At 36.8% G+C, this 18,573-nt stretch overlaps 1 protein-coding gene across 1 annotated transcript in view; it reads right to left on the reverse strand.

Moving 5' to 3' along the window:
• Window positions 1-18,573, reverse strand: part of EYS (eyes shut homolog) — a 1,714,887-nt gene that overhangs the window by 575,938 nt on the left and 1,120,376 nt on the right. Inside the window, 1 exon segment of the mRNA XM_046006082.1 lies at window positions 4,063-4,075. Within this exon segment, the coding sequence (XP_045862038.1) occupies window positions 4,063-4,075 (13 nt within the window).

Raw genomic sequence — 18,573 nt, forward strand, 5'->3', positions numbered from 1 at the left:
ATCCATTATCACCACTGCTATTCAATATAATACCAGAAGTCCTAGCCTTGGCAATCAGACAACAAAAAGAAATAAAAGGCATCTGAATCAGCAAAGAAGAAGTCAAATTCTCACTCTTTGCAGATGATATGATACTTTATATGAAAAACCCACAAGATTCCATTCCAAAGCTGTTAGAACTCATATGGGAATTCAGTAAAGTGTCAGGATATAAAATCAATGCACAGAAAACAGTTGCATTTCTGTATAGCAACAGCAAGATAGAAGACAGGGAGTTGATCCCATTTACAATTGCACCAAAAACCGTAAGATACCCAGGAATAAACCTAACTAAAGAGGCAAAGAATCTGTACTCAGAATCTGTATAGAAAACTATAAAGTACTCATGAAACAAATTGAGAAAAACACAAAAAATGGAAAAATGTTCCAAGCTCATGGATTGGAAGAACAAATATTGTGAAAATATCTATGCTACCTAAAACAATCTACACGTTTAATGCAATCCCTCTCAAAATACCATCACTTTTTTTTTTCCAAAAAATGGAACCAAATCATCCTAAAATTTATATGGAACCAAAAAAGACACTGGATAGCCAGAGGAATTTTGAAAAAGAAAGCCAAAGTTGGTGGCATCACAATTCCAGACCTCAAGCTCTATTACAAAGTCATAATCATCAAGAATATTATGGTCCTGGCTTAAAAACAGATACATAGATCAATGGAACAGAACAGAGGGAGTCCAGAAATGGACCCTCAAGTCTACGGTCAACTAATCTTTGATAAAGCAGGAAAGAATGTCCAATGGCAAAGAGACAGTCTCTTCAACAAATGGTGTTGGGAAAATTGGACAGCCACTTGCAGAAGAATGAAACTGGACCATTTCCTTACACCACACATAAAAATAGACTCAAAATGGATTAAAGATATTAACAGGAGAGAGGAATCCATCAAACTCCTTGAGGAGAAACAGGCAGCAACCTCTTTGACCTCAGCTGCAGCAACTTCTTTCAAGAAACATCGTCAAAGACAAGGAGAAGCAAGGGCAAAAATGAACTACTGGGACTTCCTCAAGATCAAAATCTTTTGCACAGCAAATGAAACAGTCAACAAAACTAAAAGACAACTGACAGAATGGGAGAAGGTATTCGCAAATGACATATCAGATAAAGGCTAGTGTCCAAAATGTATAAAGACCTCATCAAACTCAACACCCAAGGAACAAATAATCCAATCAAGAAATGGGCAGAGGACATGAACAGACATTTCTGCAAAGAAGACATCCAGATGGCCAACAGACACATGAAAAAGTGCTCCACATCACTCGGCATCAGGGAACTACAAATCAAAACCACAATGAGAGACCACCTTACACCAGTCAGAGTGGCTAAAATTAACAAGTCAGGAAATAACAGACGTTGGCGAGGATCAGGGAAAGGTGAACCCTCCTACACTTTTGGCGGGAATGCAAGCTGGTGTAGCCACTCTGGAAAACAGTATGGAGGTTCCTCAAAAAGCTGAAAATAGAGCTACCCTATGACCCTGTAATCGCACTACTGTATATTTATCCTAAGGATACAAATATAGTGATCTGTAGGGGCACGTGCACTCAAATGTTTATAGCAGTAATGTACACAATAGCCAGACTACAGAGACAGCGTGGATGTCCATCAACAGATGAATGGATAAAGAAGACGTGGTGTACATTTACAATGGAATACTATGAAGCCATCAAAAAACCCGAAATCTTGCCATTTGCAATGATGTGGATGGAACTAGAGAGTATTATGCTAAGCAAAATAAGTCAATCAGAGAAAGTCAACTATCATATGATTTCTCTGATATGAGGAATTTGAGAGGCAGAGTGGGGGTGCTTTTGGGGGCTAGGGAAGGAAAAAATGAAACAAGATGGAATCGGGAGGGAGACAAACCATCAAACCATAAGAGACTCTGAATCTCACAAATCAAACTGAGGTTTGCTGGGGTGTGGGGGAGTATGGATAGGATGGCTGGGTTATGGACACTGGGCAGGATATGTGCTGTGGTGAGTGCTGTGAAATGTGTAAGCCTGATGATTCACAGAGCTGTACCCCTGGGGCAAATAATACATTATATGTTAATAAAAATAATTAAAAGAAAAACAAAAACAAAAAACAACAGCTAAAACTGTAATTCTACCATAGGCACTCAGTCACCAGTTCAGCTGGTGTTTACTTGGCTTACACCCCCAGCATCATGACATCCCAACCAGCTCTTCAGCTCTAATACACTGGTTTAAAATACCCTAGTTATCCCCCAAACCTCCATTTCTCCCAATAGTTTAATCTGTTTACTTCTTTTCTTATCTGGTCCTTCTTTTAAAAACAATTAGCTCACTTGGTAGTACTCCTCTTCCTTACCACACTCCTCCCTCGTGTTCACCTTTTAAACTCTCTCCCAACAAGAGAAAATTTGCCTTTTTTCTAATTTAATTTTATTCTCTCAGTTCATTCATCTCTACTCATTGATGAAGGTATATGTTTTTGTGTGAAAGGTAAACATTTAATATTTTAGGAAATATATTCTGTATTTCATCACTGAAAAAATTTTGTATCATGCTATCTACAACCATCAGAGTAGCCCAACAAAAACAATTCTGGCTTGGTAAAAAGGCTTGATAGTAAACTTTTTTTTTTTAATACTAAGAGCAATGATAAAATAAAAGTAGTAGCTACTACCTATTGAGTACTATTATGCATTTCCTTAAACTTAATAATAATTTTATCATAAAGATTCTATCAGCATTTCAGTTATTTACTTTTTATGGTTTACTATTTCTATTACTGATATCCTAAAAAGATTATCCAGCATCATATTGACATATGGGTGGTCTTCAACTAAAAAATGACTTCTGGCCTTTGTTTGCACATCAGTGCCTTCTTGGAAGAAGGCAATATGCAAACTCATTTTAGTTCCTTTTTCCCTCTCTATTTTCTGAGAAGCTAGCCACTCCAAATCTGCAAAGTACTACATGTTGAGGAACTCTCCCAGAAGGTGCAAAATTCTGTATGTTGCTAAGTTTAATGTTTCAATATGGGACAAAGTATTTGAAGTCCACCACTTGAAGATCTTAATCTACACCTTTAACTTAGTTATTATCAATAACAAAGCTGACAAATGTAACTTCATTTCTCTGACAATATGACAAATAGCTCTTTCAATCTCACCAATCTCTGTTAAGTATTGGAAGGCTGAATAATTTGCCCAAGATCAAACCTAGAACACGGTATGACATAATGAGACTAGATTTCAAGCCACCAAACCCAGAGATCACATTCTTCCTCGCTTTCCTTTACTAAGAATCTTTCAAATCTTATTTACTATCCTTTACCTACTCTGGATATGGCATTATTTAGTTGTTCAAATATTGGGAATGATGGTTTACTGAAGGTTTCTTAACACTGTGTGTGTGTGTGTGTGTGTGTGTGTTTATATATATTTTTTAAGATTTTATTTAATTATTTGACAGAGAGAGACAGAGCCAGAGAGGTAACACAGCAGGGGAGTGGGAGAGGGATAAGCAGGCTTCCTGTGGAGCACAGAGCCTGATGTGGGGCTTGATCCCAGGATACTGAGATCATGACCTGAGCCGAAGGCAGATGCTTAATGACTGAGCCACCCAGGTGCCCCAACACTGTATATTTTTAACTCAGATGCTTTTAACAGGAATTTGAATAAATGGATCATTATGTGATCAGTATTTTTCAAAATGAAGGAAGGATATTGTGATATAATCTATGCCTTGTTTACTTCTGATCTTACAAACAGTAAAAAATGCATTAAAATTTGGAAATAATTTGTTATACATCACTGCTATAGACCAAATGTGCCCCCTGTCCCAATTCACATGTTGAAACTAAATCCCTAGTGTGGAGGTATTTGCAGGTGGGCCTCCTAGGAGGTGATTAGGTCATGAGAGTGGTGATCTCATAAATAGGATTAATGATCTTCTAAAAGAGGCCCTAAAAATGTCCTTCAACCCTTCCACTATGTAAAGATACAACCAGAAGATGTCCATCTATGGACCAGGAAGTGGGTCCTCACTAGACACCAACATGCCAGAACCCTGATCTGGACTTCCCAGTCTTGCAATATATTTTCTCAGGACCACAAATTTGGCATCATTTCAAGGTGAAATGTAGTTAGGCACCAATTTTGTCAATTCCCACTTAATGTTATAATGGAAAACCATTTATTAAAAGCAATATCTCATGAAAGTTCAACCATAATTTAAAATATAGGAAATGTTATCATTTTCTTTCAGTCTGAATAATTAGGGAAATGCCAACTTAAACAGAAATTTGATCTATAATATTGTTCAATATTAGATAAGTTAACGATTCTGTAAAATAAATAATTAGAATCATGTTAGAAATAAAGTAAATCTTTTCCTTTAAATTCAGGCTTTTCTTCTGATATTTTAATGAAAGTAAGTGTTATTTAAAAGTCTTATACTTTTTTTTTTCAATTTTAAAATCAAAAAGTGAGGGAAATTCTTCAAAAAAACCTCAAATTAAATTTTGACTCACTGATGCCCTATTTTGACAGTTGAAGGATTCCTGAAATAAGAAAGCTTTATGTATTGATAGAGTGGAATACTGGAAAAGGCAGATGCTGCTTTGCCTTGAATTATAAAAGTAACATCTATAGCTTTCTATCATTTGCAAAGATTAACTGAAGAAGTCAGTAATAAAAATTCAAGTTTAAGTCAAATGTTGCAGTTTTGTAAGTCATAGTTCACTAAATGCAAAATGTTTTTTAAAATAAGGTTGATTCTACTGTGTTGACACCAGTAACCAACTACCCTCTAGGGTTCCTGTGACTTTAGACCCACAATCAAGCTTGTCAGAAAAGAAACCAATCTGGCAATTTTGGAGAATTGTATCCACATGGAGTCCAATAATGATAATACTTTTGTCCTACATAATATTCTTCAGGTCATGATATTATGTCTACTCCCCATTTCCAATGTCAGCATATAGGTTGAATATATTTCAGAACGAGAAGTAGTTTATAGATTTTAGAGTCTCAAAAAGATGTAAATGTTGTAAGAATAACAGCAAGCTTATGGCAAGTTCTTGTTTAAGAGAAATATATTCCATCAAATTCCAACTTTAAAATTCATGAAACAATTCACAAGCATGCCTCTACATTCTAGAATTTACAGAAATGTCCTGTTACCCACTGTCCAGATGTTGCAAATAATTTTGATAGCTTTGCCCAGACTCTGAGAGCATAAGAAGAAATCAGGCATATGAATCCGGGCACAAAAGGCTGATTTTACCCCCACTCTGCTCTGGCATATCACATACCCACCTACACTGTTCCTCTCTCAAGTTTTTCATCATTCTCTGAAGTGACAGAATGGAGGAGAGAAGGATGTTTTTAAGTTAAAAGCATTCCATTTAAAGCACTCACATTTATTCTGAGAAAAGAATCCTCGAACACTATGTTTGTTTGTATATGAAGTAACCCAGTGTGCTGAAACCCAGTAATTCAAAGTTTCCCACATAGTAACAAATTGAGCTGAATGGAGATTAATCAAGTTATATGACAACCCATAAGGATTTTAAGATAACCAATAACAACAGAAACAGAACTAAGTGAATATTTTGTGATTTTTAAATTTTAGTCTATGTAAGTTTTGTTTTCAGTTATTCTGTACACTTAAATGTGGCAAAAATAGAAAAAAAATTATTCTAACAGACGTCAGACTGAACAAAGTAGTATTCATAGATTATAGAATTTTTTCTTTTTCTTTTTTTTTTAATCACAGATTTACCTTTTATCTGTATCTGGTTATATCTACATCCGTCATTATAACTATCTCCAGAGTTAACAGATATCATACATTTATCACCTGTCTCTATCGTTAGCCCTTTTAAGGAGACCTAAGGAAGAAAATTTCTACTTAGTTCAAAGTATCTAAATATATAAAAATTAAAAAAAAGTTATTTGTTTCAATGGACTATATAGTCAGTTCAAAGAGAAACAGAGAGCAAATCCATAAATAATTTATCAGATGATTAAGGATTTCTAGAGAAGAAAAAGCCCTGATTTTTCCTTCTAAAAAATGATATTAAATGTTTTTAGTAGAGAAATATTATTTTAACTCCTTTCTCTTTCTACTGGACCATCCCAATTTGCATGTAAATATGCTTCAATATTGTCCACCCTAAAATACTGTTCTTCCCAAGTCCCTCTTGCCTCGTTAGTAACCATAACAGTATTTTCCAGGATAGGTGTTAATTCTACCTCCTCAACTTTCTGCATTATCATAAACAAATTTGATATAAGTATACTGGATTCTTTACCTATAAAATGAGAAGAAGAAGAATACCTATTTCCTATGGTTATTGTGGGACTTTAAAGTTAATACATATAAAATATTTTAAAATACTTGGACCTTAAGTGTTCAATACCTGTTAACTGGTATCATTATGCATGCACTTAAAAACAAGTTTTGAGAAAGTTTGCTACCCTCAGTATCTTTAGTATTTTCCAATGTTGTTTCTCTCTACACTATTCCATACAGCCATTTTCTAAGTCACCAATATTGCGAATTCAAATGAATGCTTATCTTTTCTTTTTATCCTGTATCTTTCTCAGTATCTTCACATAGAAAGTCCTTAATAAGTATCTGTTGACTGATTGGATGCATGATTTAATTACTTAAAGTAGGATGGTAAAACACAATCAATACAAATGTATTTATTATGGTGCCAGTGTGTGCGTTCCTCCAAATTCGTATGTTGAAATCTTAATGGCGAATGATGGTATTAAGAGACAGAAGGTGTTGGAAGGTGTTGAGGTCATTAGGGTGAGGCCCTCATGAATGGAATTAGTGTCCTTAAAGGAGAGATCCTACTGAACTCTTCAGCCCCTTTAGCCATGTGAGGATACAATGAGAAGTCTGTGTCCCAGAAGAGAACCCTCACCTGATCATATCGGTACCCTGATCTCCCACTTCCAGCCTCTAGAACTGTGAAAAACGTATTTCTTATGCTTATAAGTTACTCACTCTGTATTCTTTTGCTATAGCAGCTGGGATGGACTAAGAAAAACAGTGCCCAGAAGTGAAGGTGCTGTTGTAACAAATACCTAAAACTGTATAGTGGCTTTGAGCTGGATAATGAATGGATGGTGAAAGAGTTTTGAGGTTTATGCTAACAAAAGCCTACATTGCCATGAATGAAGTATTAAAAAGCAAGTCTGATGATGATTCAGAAAGAGAAGACTGTAGAGAGAGCGTTAGTCCTCTTAGAGAATATCTAAGTGGTGGTGAATAATATGTTAGTAAAAACATGGATGTTAAAGACCATTCTAATAAAGTCTTCGATGGAAATGAGGAACACATTATTGAATAATAGAAGAAAGGCCACCTTTGTTATAAATCAGCAAAGAATTTGGCTGAATTGTGTTTGTGTCCTAGTGTTTCCTGGAACATAGTACTTGTGAGCTATGAAATTGAGTGTTTGGGGGAAGCTATTTCTTTTTTTCTTTATAATTTTATTTAATAAAAATTATATATATTTAAGGTTGCAACATGATGGATTTGACTACATGTACATAGTGAAGTGATTACTACAGTCAAGCTAATTAATATATCTCATCACAAAGGTGAAATCATTTCTAAGCAAAGTGCTGAAGGTGCAGCTTGGCTTCTCTTGAATGCTGACAGCAAAATGAAAGAAGAAAGAAATGAGTTAAAGGTGGAATTATTAATCAAAAAGGAAGAACTTAAAAAATTTTTGAAAATTCTCAGCCTATCCACATAGAAAAAGCGAGAAAGCATGTTCTGAAGAGAACACTAATGGCGTGTGACCAAGGGACCTTCTGGTAAGGAGATTAGTATGGGTATTAACCAAAAACCTATTCAGCCACTCCAGCAGAGAAACAGCTATTTTGAGCTGAAGGGGAAGGAGAAGTAAAGAAATGAAGAAAAGTGTCAGGACTTCTTAGATTTTACAGGATAGGACATGGAGCTATTATTGACTTAGCACATGTGATACTCTTAAGACAAGGAGAGAAGGACCCCAAAGGTGATTCAGAGATTATCAAGGCTGCCTCCACAGGTTCAAAAGAGAGGCTACTCCTGGGTTTCAGCAGGTGAGATGACCCCTGATGAGAGCCATGGGGGTAGTGCTGCACAAAGTGTTGGGGACTGACCATTGCCTCCAAAGCGTGGAGTATGTTACCTCCACCTAGATTTCAAAGATGGAGCCTTCTGGAGCCCTGAACCTGCAACCCCAGACTGGTAGAGCACCTGCCTGGGATTCCAACCTTGAAAAATTATGGGGAGCAACTACAACCCTTGAAAGCTGTCATATGGGCTGTGCTCAGCAAAGTCATGAAGGCAGGGATGCTCCAGTAGGTCTTAAGGTTTTGAACTTGCTCTGAATCTGTTACTTTTTCCCCCCTTTCTATTTCTCTCTTTTGGAATGGAAAATATCTATCCTATGCCTGTCCCACCATTGTATTTTGGAAGAACATTCTATATTTGATTTCACAGGTTCAGAACTAGAGAGCAATTTACCTCAGGATGAACTGTCTTACCCATATCTGATTTGTATGACATTTTGATAAGACTTTAGACTTAGACTGTTGAGTTGATGCTGGAGTAAGTGAAGATTTTTAGGGCTACTGAGGTGGAATGAATATATTTTGCATGCAAGAAGGACATGAACTTGGGGAGGGGGCAGAGTAGAATACTATGGTCTGAACGTTTGTGGCCCTCCCAAACTCGTAGGTTGACATTCTTATGCCTAATGTGATGGTATTAGGAGGTAGGACTTTTGGGAGTTGCTACTCCTCCTTTGGCAGGACCAAGTCCTCATGAATGGGAGTAATGCTCTTACAAAAAAAGACCCCGCAGAGTTCTCTAGCCACTGCTGCTATGTGAAAATACAACTAGAAGTCTGCCCAGAAGAGGGCTCTCACCTGAGCACAAGAGCACCCTGATTTCAAACTTCAGTCTCCAGATTTGTGAGAAAAATTTCTGTTGTTTATAAGCTGCCTCATTTGTGGTGTTTTGTTATAGCAGCTCAAACATAGTTTGCTCATTTTTAAGACCCTCTTCTTTTATCTGGATAGAAGAAAAAGGAACAGGTCATAAGTATTCTAAGAACAAATTTTTTTTGTTGTTCTTTGAGAAAATAGAATTTTATTGTTATTTTTATAATCCTCTCTCCTCCAACCTTCTCTCCTTACCCATCTTCCTCCAAAGTTGTTAATTTCCACTAATTACTCAGTATTCTGATGGTTTTTACTCAGGTCCTGCAGAAAAACTTCTCTAGAATTTATTCTCCAACTATTTATTTAGCATTAGAGTCACTAGAAACTGGGCTATGGGCTGTAGACAGATGGCTGAACAAGACATATCTGTGTCCTAAAGTGGCTTCCAGTGTAGGCCAGAAGATAAATATGCAAACAAATATTTATAATGTAATATGGCCAGGTGCTTCATGAAGATAGGAACTTGGTCTGCCCTCTTCACTAAATTATTCCTGCCACATAATCTTAGAATAGATGTTATATAATATTATAGTAATGGTATGCACCAGTCTGTCTGAGCAATAGTCTGTAAAACTCTGCTGGAAATGGGAAAGTTTATGAGCATTTGAGTCCAAATGCCCCAGGACTTGAACTTTACACTTCATATGAGTCCCGTGCCAACCCTGTGAGGTCTATGCCTTATTAAATATTTTGGCTTTTCAAATTATCTTTCTCCATGATTACCTGTGTATCTTCTAGAGCAGGCATTTGAAAATCCTATGAAAAAGAGGCAATGTGGATCTTATCACGTGGTTGAAACAGATCTGGTATGATTTCAAGTGCATGCAGAAAATCTCAAAAACAAGCAAAAACTTTTCTCTTGGCTTGCTGATGCCAGAAATCTCACCCTCTGAGATTTATTCTTTTGGATGAAGGCTTTTAGCTCACTGAAGTCTAAATATCCCCAGGAGAGCAAGCATATCAAATTATCAAACATTTAACAACTTGCTTTAATTGCTTTGATCAGATTCTTTCCTGAGAACACAAACTGATCAGAAGAAGCCAGTAAAAGTGCAGGGATATTGGGCCAGATGGTGGTGGGGAACCACTACCAGGAAGAAAGGGTTAAGAAAGACCGAGGGTGCCCAAGACAGCCAGCTGGGAAGTTGTCCCTGCCAAGTGGTTTTGCTCTTGCCTACAATCTAGCTTTTCCAGCCTGATGGGACAGGGGTAACATCTGTGCTGGGGTTGTCAGAGTCCCACAGGTGCAGACAATCTAGTTTATTAGAAGTGAATTTGTAAATACAGAGAAAAGCGACTGGCACTTTGAGCCACCAGAGATTAGCAGCAGTAATGAAACAGGCTAAGACTTGCCTGAGCACTGCTTTTACTGCTGGTACAAAATAGTCACTCAAAACAGTTTAAAAGCAGGAAATGCTCACCACAAAACAACCAAAATAATGAAGTTCAGTTTATAATATGAAGTTTGCTTTATATGTCTGAAAACAATAGTCTGATATACAGAGTATTAGATATATGACTATTACATCCTGATTTACTTGAGAAAACTCTGGCAGGAATGGAAGCAAGTGAGCTTCAGTCAATGTCAAATATAAACAATCACATACTCTTTCTAGAAAATATAAATTATGAGAGGTTGGGGGAACCAGGTGGTGGGTAATAGGGAGGGCATGTATTGCATGGAGCACTGGGTGGTGTGCAAAAACAATGAATACTGTTACCCTGAAAAAAGATAAAAATTAAAAAAAAATGAAAACCCATTAAATGGCAGTGTTTTCCCTATTGAGGAAAGAAGTTAGAACAAGGACGGATTCCAGGACGGTTGGATACTCTGAGTTAAGTGCTCGTCAAGCCCCTTATGCTTCCAAAATTTATAATCACTCTTACGGCTAACACTCATATGAGGAGAGTTTTCCTGGTTGCGAAAAGAAGTTAGAACAAGGATGGACTTTATGCAGGTTGGATACTCTGAGGTAAGTGCACGCCAAGGCCCTTATGCTTCCAAAATGTGTAATCCAGCAAGACAGGAAACAACGTGTGTTGGAGAGGATGTGGAGAAAGGGGAACCCTTTTACACTGTTGGTGGGAATGCAAGTTGGTGCAGCACTTTGAAGAACAGTGTGGAGATTCCTCAAGAAATTAAGAATAGAGCTTCCCTATGACCCTGCAATTGCACTGCTGGGTATTTACCCCAAAGATACAGATGTAGTGAAAAGAAGAGCCATCTGTACCCCCAATGTTTATGGCAGCAATGGCCACGGTCGCCAAACTGTGGAAAGAACCACGATGCCCTTCAACAGATGAATGGATAAGGAAGATTGGTACATATACACGATGGAGTATTATGCCTCCATCAGAAAGGATGAATACCCAACTTTTGTAGCAACATGGACAGGACTGGAAGAGATTATGCTGAGAGAAATAAGTCAAGCAGAGAGAGTCAAGTATCATATGGTCTCACTTATTTGTGGAGCATAACAAAGAACATGGAGGACATGGGGAGATGGAGAGGAGAGGGAGTTGAGGGAAACTGGAAGGGGAGATGAACCATGAGAGACTATGGACTCTGAAAAACAACCAGAGGGTTTTGAAGGGGCGGCGGGGGGGGTTGAGGAACCAGGTGGTGGGTAATAGGGAGGGCACGTACTGCATGGAGCACTGGGTGTTGTGCAAAAACAATGAATACTGTTACTCTGAAAAAATAAATAAAATGGGAAAAAAAATGTAAAGAAAAAAAAAAAAACCCAACAGCCAAGAGAGAACAGAATGGGCTCAAGATCTTTCAAAGTCTCATTCTCAAAAAAAAAAAAAAAAAAAAAAAAAGAAAAGAAAATATAAATTAAGTCACAGTTTTACGCAAACAGAGAGTTATTTAAAAGTGACGTGGATGGAACTAGAGGGTTCCATCCATCATGCTTAGTGAAATAAGTCAATCGGAGAAAGACAACTATCATATGATCTCCCTGATATGAGGATATGGAGATGCAACATGGGGGGTTAGGGGGATAGAAGAATAAATGAAACAAGATGGGATTAGGAGGGAGACAAACCATAAATGACTCTTAATTGCACAAAACAAACTGGGGGTTGCTGGGAGTGGGGAGGGGGGTTATAGACATTGGGGAGGGTATGTGCTATGGTGAGTGCTGTGAAGTGTGTAAACCTGGCGATTCACAGACCTGTACCCCTGGGGATAAAAATACATTATATGTTTATAAAAAATAAGAAATTAAAAAAAAGCAAAAAAAAAAAAAGTGAGTTCTAGGGCATCTGGGTGGCTCAGTCAGTTATGTGTCTGACTCGTGATTTCGGCTATGGTCATGATCTTGAAGTCATGGGATGGAGCCCTGCATCAGGCTTCGCACTCAGTATGGAATCTGCTTGACCCTCTCCTTTTGCCCCTCCCCCTGCTCTTTCTCTCTCACTCAAATAAGTAAATGAAATCTTTAGAAAAAATTTTTTAAAAGTTCCAGCGATTAGTTTAGCAAATTAGCTTCTTAGCACAAGCACCATCACCACTATTTGCCATTTCTTATTACTAATTTTAAAGTTTTAATTTTAGATTTTATATAGGGCATGTACATTTTAATATGCTATACACTGATTCTGTAGGTGGAGGAGTGAAAGTGAAGACAAAACCTTAACTTCACAGTTTGTTTCCTTGTAAGTCAAAAGAGAGCTTTAATCTACATGTTTTCTTTTGGCTTTATCTATGATGCATGATTTAAGCATGTGGAAAAATAGTTGATTTTTTTCAACTTCATTTTCCACCTACATTGCATCCCTTGTTTTTGAAGCATTCTACATTTTCCACTTAATTTGAGATATAAAAGTGATAGTCTCAAATCTCTCAGTAAATAAATTGCCTCCCTATTCCATGTAGACAAATTTGAAACTTTCTGAGAAATATGTGTAGTGTGTCATTAAGTATGTGCAGTGTCACTTCCATCATTAAATTCCACTAAACTATGCGTATATACAAATATAAAGAATACTATCTGTGTTCAATTCAATGCTTAATTGTAATTATGTATATACATAATCATAAAAACCTTTTATATTTTATTTATTTATGTATCAGAGAAGAAAGAAAGACGTTCTAATGAGTTAAAATGTAGGTAGCACTTTTCCAGGATATTTAATATGGTTTCTTAACCTTCAGTCATTCACAAGCTGCCTTATGATGGTTGCTATAGTTTTAAAGTTCCTGTATTACTGTTTGCCTCATACGTTTCTTTAAAACAACTCAGAACCAACACTGCTACCCACTCCTATTTTATTCTGAGCAAAAAACCTCATGAAATTGCAAGCTTGGTTGCAGACTGTATCAAACCATACCAACATACATTTAGAATGAAAACAAATAAAAATTTGCGCACACATTGTCCCACATGGGGAAACACAGAAGTTGTTCTGTATACAAATGAATTAAGAGCAAAGAGTTAGGAGTTAACGGTCCAAGTTTAAACTTGGGCCCTACTGCTTAGCTGTGTGATTCTCTATTCCTGTTTCCTCATTAGTTAGACAATGATAATAAAATTATCTGCTGTACAGGGTTCTTTTGAGAATTAAGATAACATGTAAAAAAAATTCAGGGTAGTTTCACACAGTGCAAGATACAAACTTTTTTTTTTTTTTTTGCTAATTTTTACTTTATATGAAGTAATCTTGGTTATTTGCATCCCCTGACTTTTCTCTGTGCAAGTGTTGCTTCAATATTAGCTATTAGGTTGAGACTGAAGCCCAGATTATTTGATCCAAATCCAAGCCCCCAAGAGAGCTGCTAAAGCTTCTAAATAAGTCTAAATCACTTTCCTGAGCAGTTTATTTCCTGGGAGACTCTAACTTATTGTTCCAGGCATACATTAATCAATTCAAACTTTAATTCAAATATTTACTGAGTGGCTACTGCGCACAACACAGAAGATATTAAGGGGATACAAAGATGAGTCAGGCCAAGCTCTTTCCTGGGAGAGTTAACAAATAACATCCATACAACTAAGAAGTGACAGGAGCCACAGGAGAGTTTCACACTCCAGGACACTGCCTCTGGAGTTCTGTGAGATGTGAGGTGATTCCTAGCTTAGGGGATCTGAAAAGTGTCAGATTAGGAAACTTTAAGGAGTCAGGGACTCCGCAAAACACTTAAAATGCATTGCCTCATTGACTTCTGACCACTTGCCTCTAAGTTTCCCTTTTTGCAAAAGCAAAAAAGTAACTGAAGTGTATAATGAAGTTTGGTCCCAGGTCCAACACATACAACATTTATGTTATTTAATATCTGTTAGAAAAAGAAACAGAAAAAGTTGTGAGGAATTACTGTTTTGGTTGTGTTCCATCCCACTTGCTGCCTTGTCATTTGAATGCTATTTACTCTAGTAATTTATTTCTTTAGAAAATTAAATGGCATATTGGTGTCCCATGAGAGTTAGCACAGCTTCCAAAATTACTTAGCCTCTTCCCCCTGAAGCAGCTCGTACATTAGGAGAATGAATTTAATTAAATGTAGAATAATTGTATTTCTGAATATTTAAATCATGATTCAAAACAACCAAAATGAATATTCTTATCCTAAGCTTAAATAAAACACTTTAATTTTTACATTTCCCCAGTCTTTTAAATGCTGGCTCTTTGTACATCTTCATCTGCTGGACAATTTCACTTGATTGGAAAAGAGATTTTCTGCACAGGCTTTAGGTTCTGGTGTAGAGATGACACAATTATCCAGTGTTTGCCAAACACATGCAGTTTTGAAGTAATGTGAGACACTGTTATGCAGAATGATTTGGGGGGATGGAATTGTCTCCATATTGTCAAAATCTGTTCCAACATAATCTCCTTTTTTCCTCTTCTATTGTAACTACAACTTCTGTGGCCCTGAGCAGAGTTGGGTAAGCTGTGGAAAAATCTGTCAGGTGAACAAGCTTAATTAGCCCAGAACAGTTCAGCATTCCTAAATCCAAGCCCTAAAGACAGATATGATTAAAGTCTATAAAAAATAAAAATGTACTTAAAATGCTATTTTGAGGCTCATTAAACTTGAATTAGTCAGCATCTATTTCTGGGGGCAGAATCAATTTGCATTTATTCAATGGTTCTCTTTGGCCAATTAATATTTGGGTGATCACATTAAATAACTTGAATCAAAACAAAATAATTAAAATATATATTGAAAAAGTACATTTAAAAAATGAGATTGAGGGGCGCCTGGGTGGCTCAGTGGATTAAGCCGCTGCCTTCGGCTCAGGTCATGATCTCAGGGTCCTGGGATCGACCCCCGCATCGGGCTCTCTGCTCCGCAGGGAGCCTGCTTCCTCCTCTCTCTCTGCCTGCCTTTCTACCTACTTGTGATCTCTCTCTGTCAAATAAATAAATAAAATCTTTAAAAAAATGAGATTGAAAAGAATTAGAATTCAGAGTAATATACCAATTGTTGATGACTTTTTCACCCCCATGAAGAAAATCACATATACCGAATAACATTAAAAAAAAGGTAAAGACAAGACATAAACAAACAAAAAAACCCTGTGCCTGGGTGGCCTATTTTGCTTCTAGCTTAAAGAGGTCACAATTAAATTCTAACTGCCAAATAAATTAAGGTGCTATGGAACAAGTGACACTTTTATTTTTCATCTAAGAGGGGTCCAAAAAAATGCCTATTCTTCTTTGCCATCAGGCAACTTCTCCAAAATATCTCTTCAAGGTTCTGGCAGAAATGTATAGAATGTTCCTAAATTCTCAGACATATCTGAGTAATTTGCCCTTTTTCTATTTTCACAGTACTGAGTGAAGGGATGTATTGTAACCAAAATTTAAAAGCTTGTTGGGAAACGAAATGAAGTAGTTCAGGGCTACTGTTTTGATTCTTGTAATATAGTAGTGAGGTCAGCAAACTTCTTCCAAAAGGGGACAGAGAGTAAATATTTTAGACCTTGAGTGACATCTGATCTCTGTAATTGAGACTCTGCCCCTGTCATGTGCAAGCAGCCCTAGACAATAACAAAGACAAGTGGGTGTGGCCGTGCTCCAATAAAACTTAACTTTGAAAACAGGTGGCAGGTCAGATTTGGCTGTGGTTTGCTAACCCTTGGTATAGGGTAATGCCAAGACTAATGAGGCAAACCTAGTCAAGGAGGAATATTTTCTCAGTTTTTCAGGTGAAGCTGTGTTCTCTACAGTTTTAATTTCATGTACATAAAGCTGTAACTGGAGAAATTGGTAGAAATTTCCAGAGGGACTCATGGGATCCTCAGGCCTTTTGCTGACCTGAAGACCCTTATCTGACACTGGATAAAGATGCTGATCTCCTTACTGAACACCCTGTCTATAATAAATTCTTTATTGCCCTTTAGAAAAGCTAACCATGTTTGATTTCACCCAGGTGGCGTCTATTGTTGGCCCTCTGTCATCTGTATCTTCAACAGACATTTGTACATTAATCCTTGCAAATGGATAGAGACTATTTAGTCAGCATCTCAATATTTCTTTCACCAGAGGGTGCCAATCACTTATGATGCTTCAGAGGCTACTCTGTAGGTAGAATCTGTTTCCAAGTGGTATAGGTTGGTGGACAACATGGTATTAAAGTGCATCAAAAAAGAGAGCAACTTCAATAAATCACTGAAGAAGTGTTCTGCTATAAATACCAGACATGCAATTCCGTCTCACAAGTGAAGTCTGAGCAGCACCAAGTAGGGTCTTCCAGTCCAGGATTATTCAATATTAATTTCCAAACTACCTACTCTCAGACCTCAAGACAAAGAGCTTTCCCATTATATTTATGTTAGCAATGCAGGGAACTGCTATACTTTAGCTGGAATATTGTAATTTGCCTTCCACTCTCCAGGATCTACTTCACAAATCAAGTAATATGATATATGGTATAAATCCATGCAGATAAAACAATCTGGGGTCATGTTGCATTGAGACAGAATCCAAAGTAAGCCATGAGTTTGATGCCAGGAAATAGAGAGTGAAGAAATTCATAGTTGAGAGTAGGCAAAGTGGTTAACAGTGAAGACAACAACATATGTCAAATGAGGAAAAGAATCAAATCCTAACTAGCAGTATGGTTACTGAAATCAATGGCTAAGTGAGTCTATGGTCTTTGAGGATAAAAAGCAGCTAAGATTTTGCCAGAAAATAAGAATTATGTATGATTTTCTCTTTTATACAATATCTTGTCATTCCACATTAGTGGGGAGAGGATGAAGAATCACAAAATGGTGAGGGAGGGGGTTAAGATAAAATAATAGTCCTCTAGTCTTGTTCTTCCTAGACCTCCAGATATGATAACTGAAATTTCCAAAACATTAAGAGGTTGCTAACTTGACTGAAAGAAAAGATTCTTATTTTACCCATGAATGATGAAAACTGGCATTTTATTAATCAATGTTAGGAAACCATTAACCTAGAATCTGAATACTATTTTGATAATTTAATCACTCTGGTAAACTCCTGGCAGCATTATTTGAGGGCCTATGCTTGAATTTCTCCAATTATGAAAAATTTTCTAACACCTGATATATCTCACTTGTTCTTAGATTCTAAGGAGCATTTCTACTTTGCACTTAAATCGATCTGCCTATAACTACACTTAGTCCTTATCTTAGTTTGTTGGGCTTTCCATTACAAAATACCAAAGCTAAAATACTGGTTGGCTTGAATAACAGAAATTTATTTTCTCACAGCATTAAGCTAATAAGTCCAAGATCAAATCGCTAGTCAATTGAGTTCTTGGTAAGAGCTCTCTTCTTGACCTGCAGAGGGTGACCTTATTACTATGTCCTCAAATAGAAGAAAGAGCTCTGAGCTCTTCTTATACGGGCACCAGCCTACTGGATTAGGGTTCCATCCTTATGACTTCTTTTAAACTTTATTCTCCTAAAAGGCTCTATCTCCAAATATAGACATATTGAGGGTTAAAGCTTCAATACATGAATTTTAGGAGGGGATACAGTCAGTCCATAACAGTCCTCATTCTGTCTCATAGTACCACATAAATGAAGTTTCATCTCTTTTCCATGCACCAACTCTACCAATATCTGAAAACATTTCTTTGTGTAGCTCCACTAACTTTTCTCAAAAGATTTCAAGTCTTATCAATATTTTGAACCATTCTCTGAATATGGGCCAAAAGATCATTATTGCTCTATAAAAGGGGAAATAACCAGAACATTAATAACATAAGCACATTTACTTAGTGTCAGCAAGAATTTTTATTCTCATTATTCTAATTCCTACTTATATATCTCTCACAATGTAAGAATAGATCTTTTCCCAGTTACACCATAGTTACATCATATTATTGACCTTAGTGTGTTTTCTTTCAACCAGGATAACAGCTTTTTTCCAAATCTATGTATGATTCCTAAACATATTCTCCTATGTCTTTATTTCTGTATTACTTTCTTTGACTCAATTTTAGGACCTTGTATTGATGATGATGACATCAATAAGGATGATGATAATAATAACGATAAAAGGAAATGAGTGTCACTTGAGTGTTTGTTAGGTGCCCAA

Source organism: Meles meles, chromosome 5 (genome assembly GCF_922984935.1).
Source record: "Meles meles chromosome 5, mMelMel3.1 paternal haplotype, whole genome shotgun sequence".
Lineage (NCBI taxonomy): Eukaryota > Metazoa > Chordata > Mammalia > Carnivora > Mustelidae > Meles > Meles meles.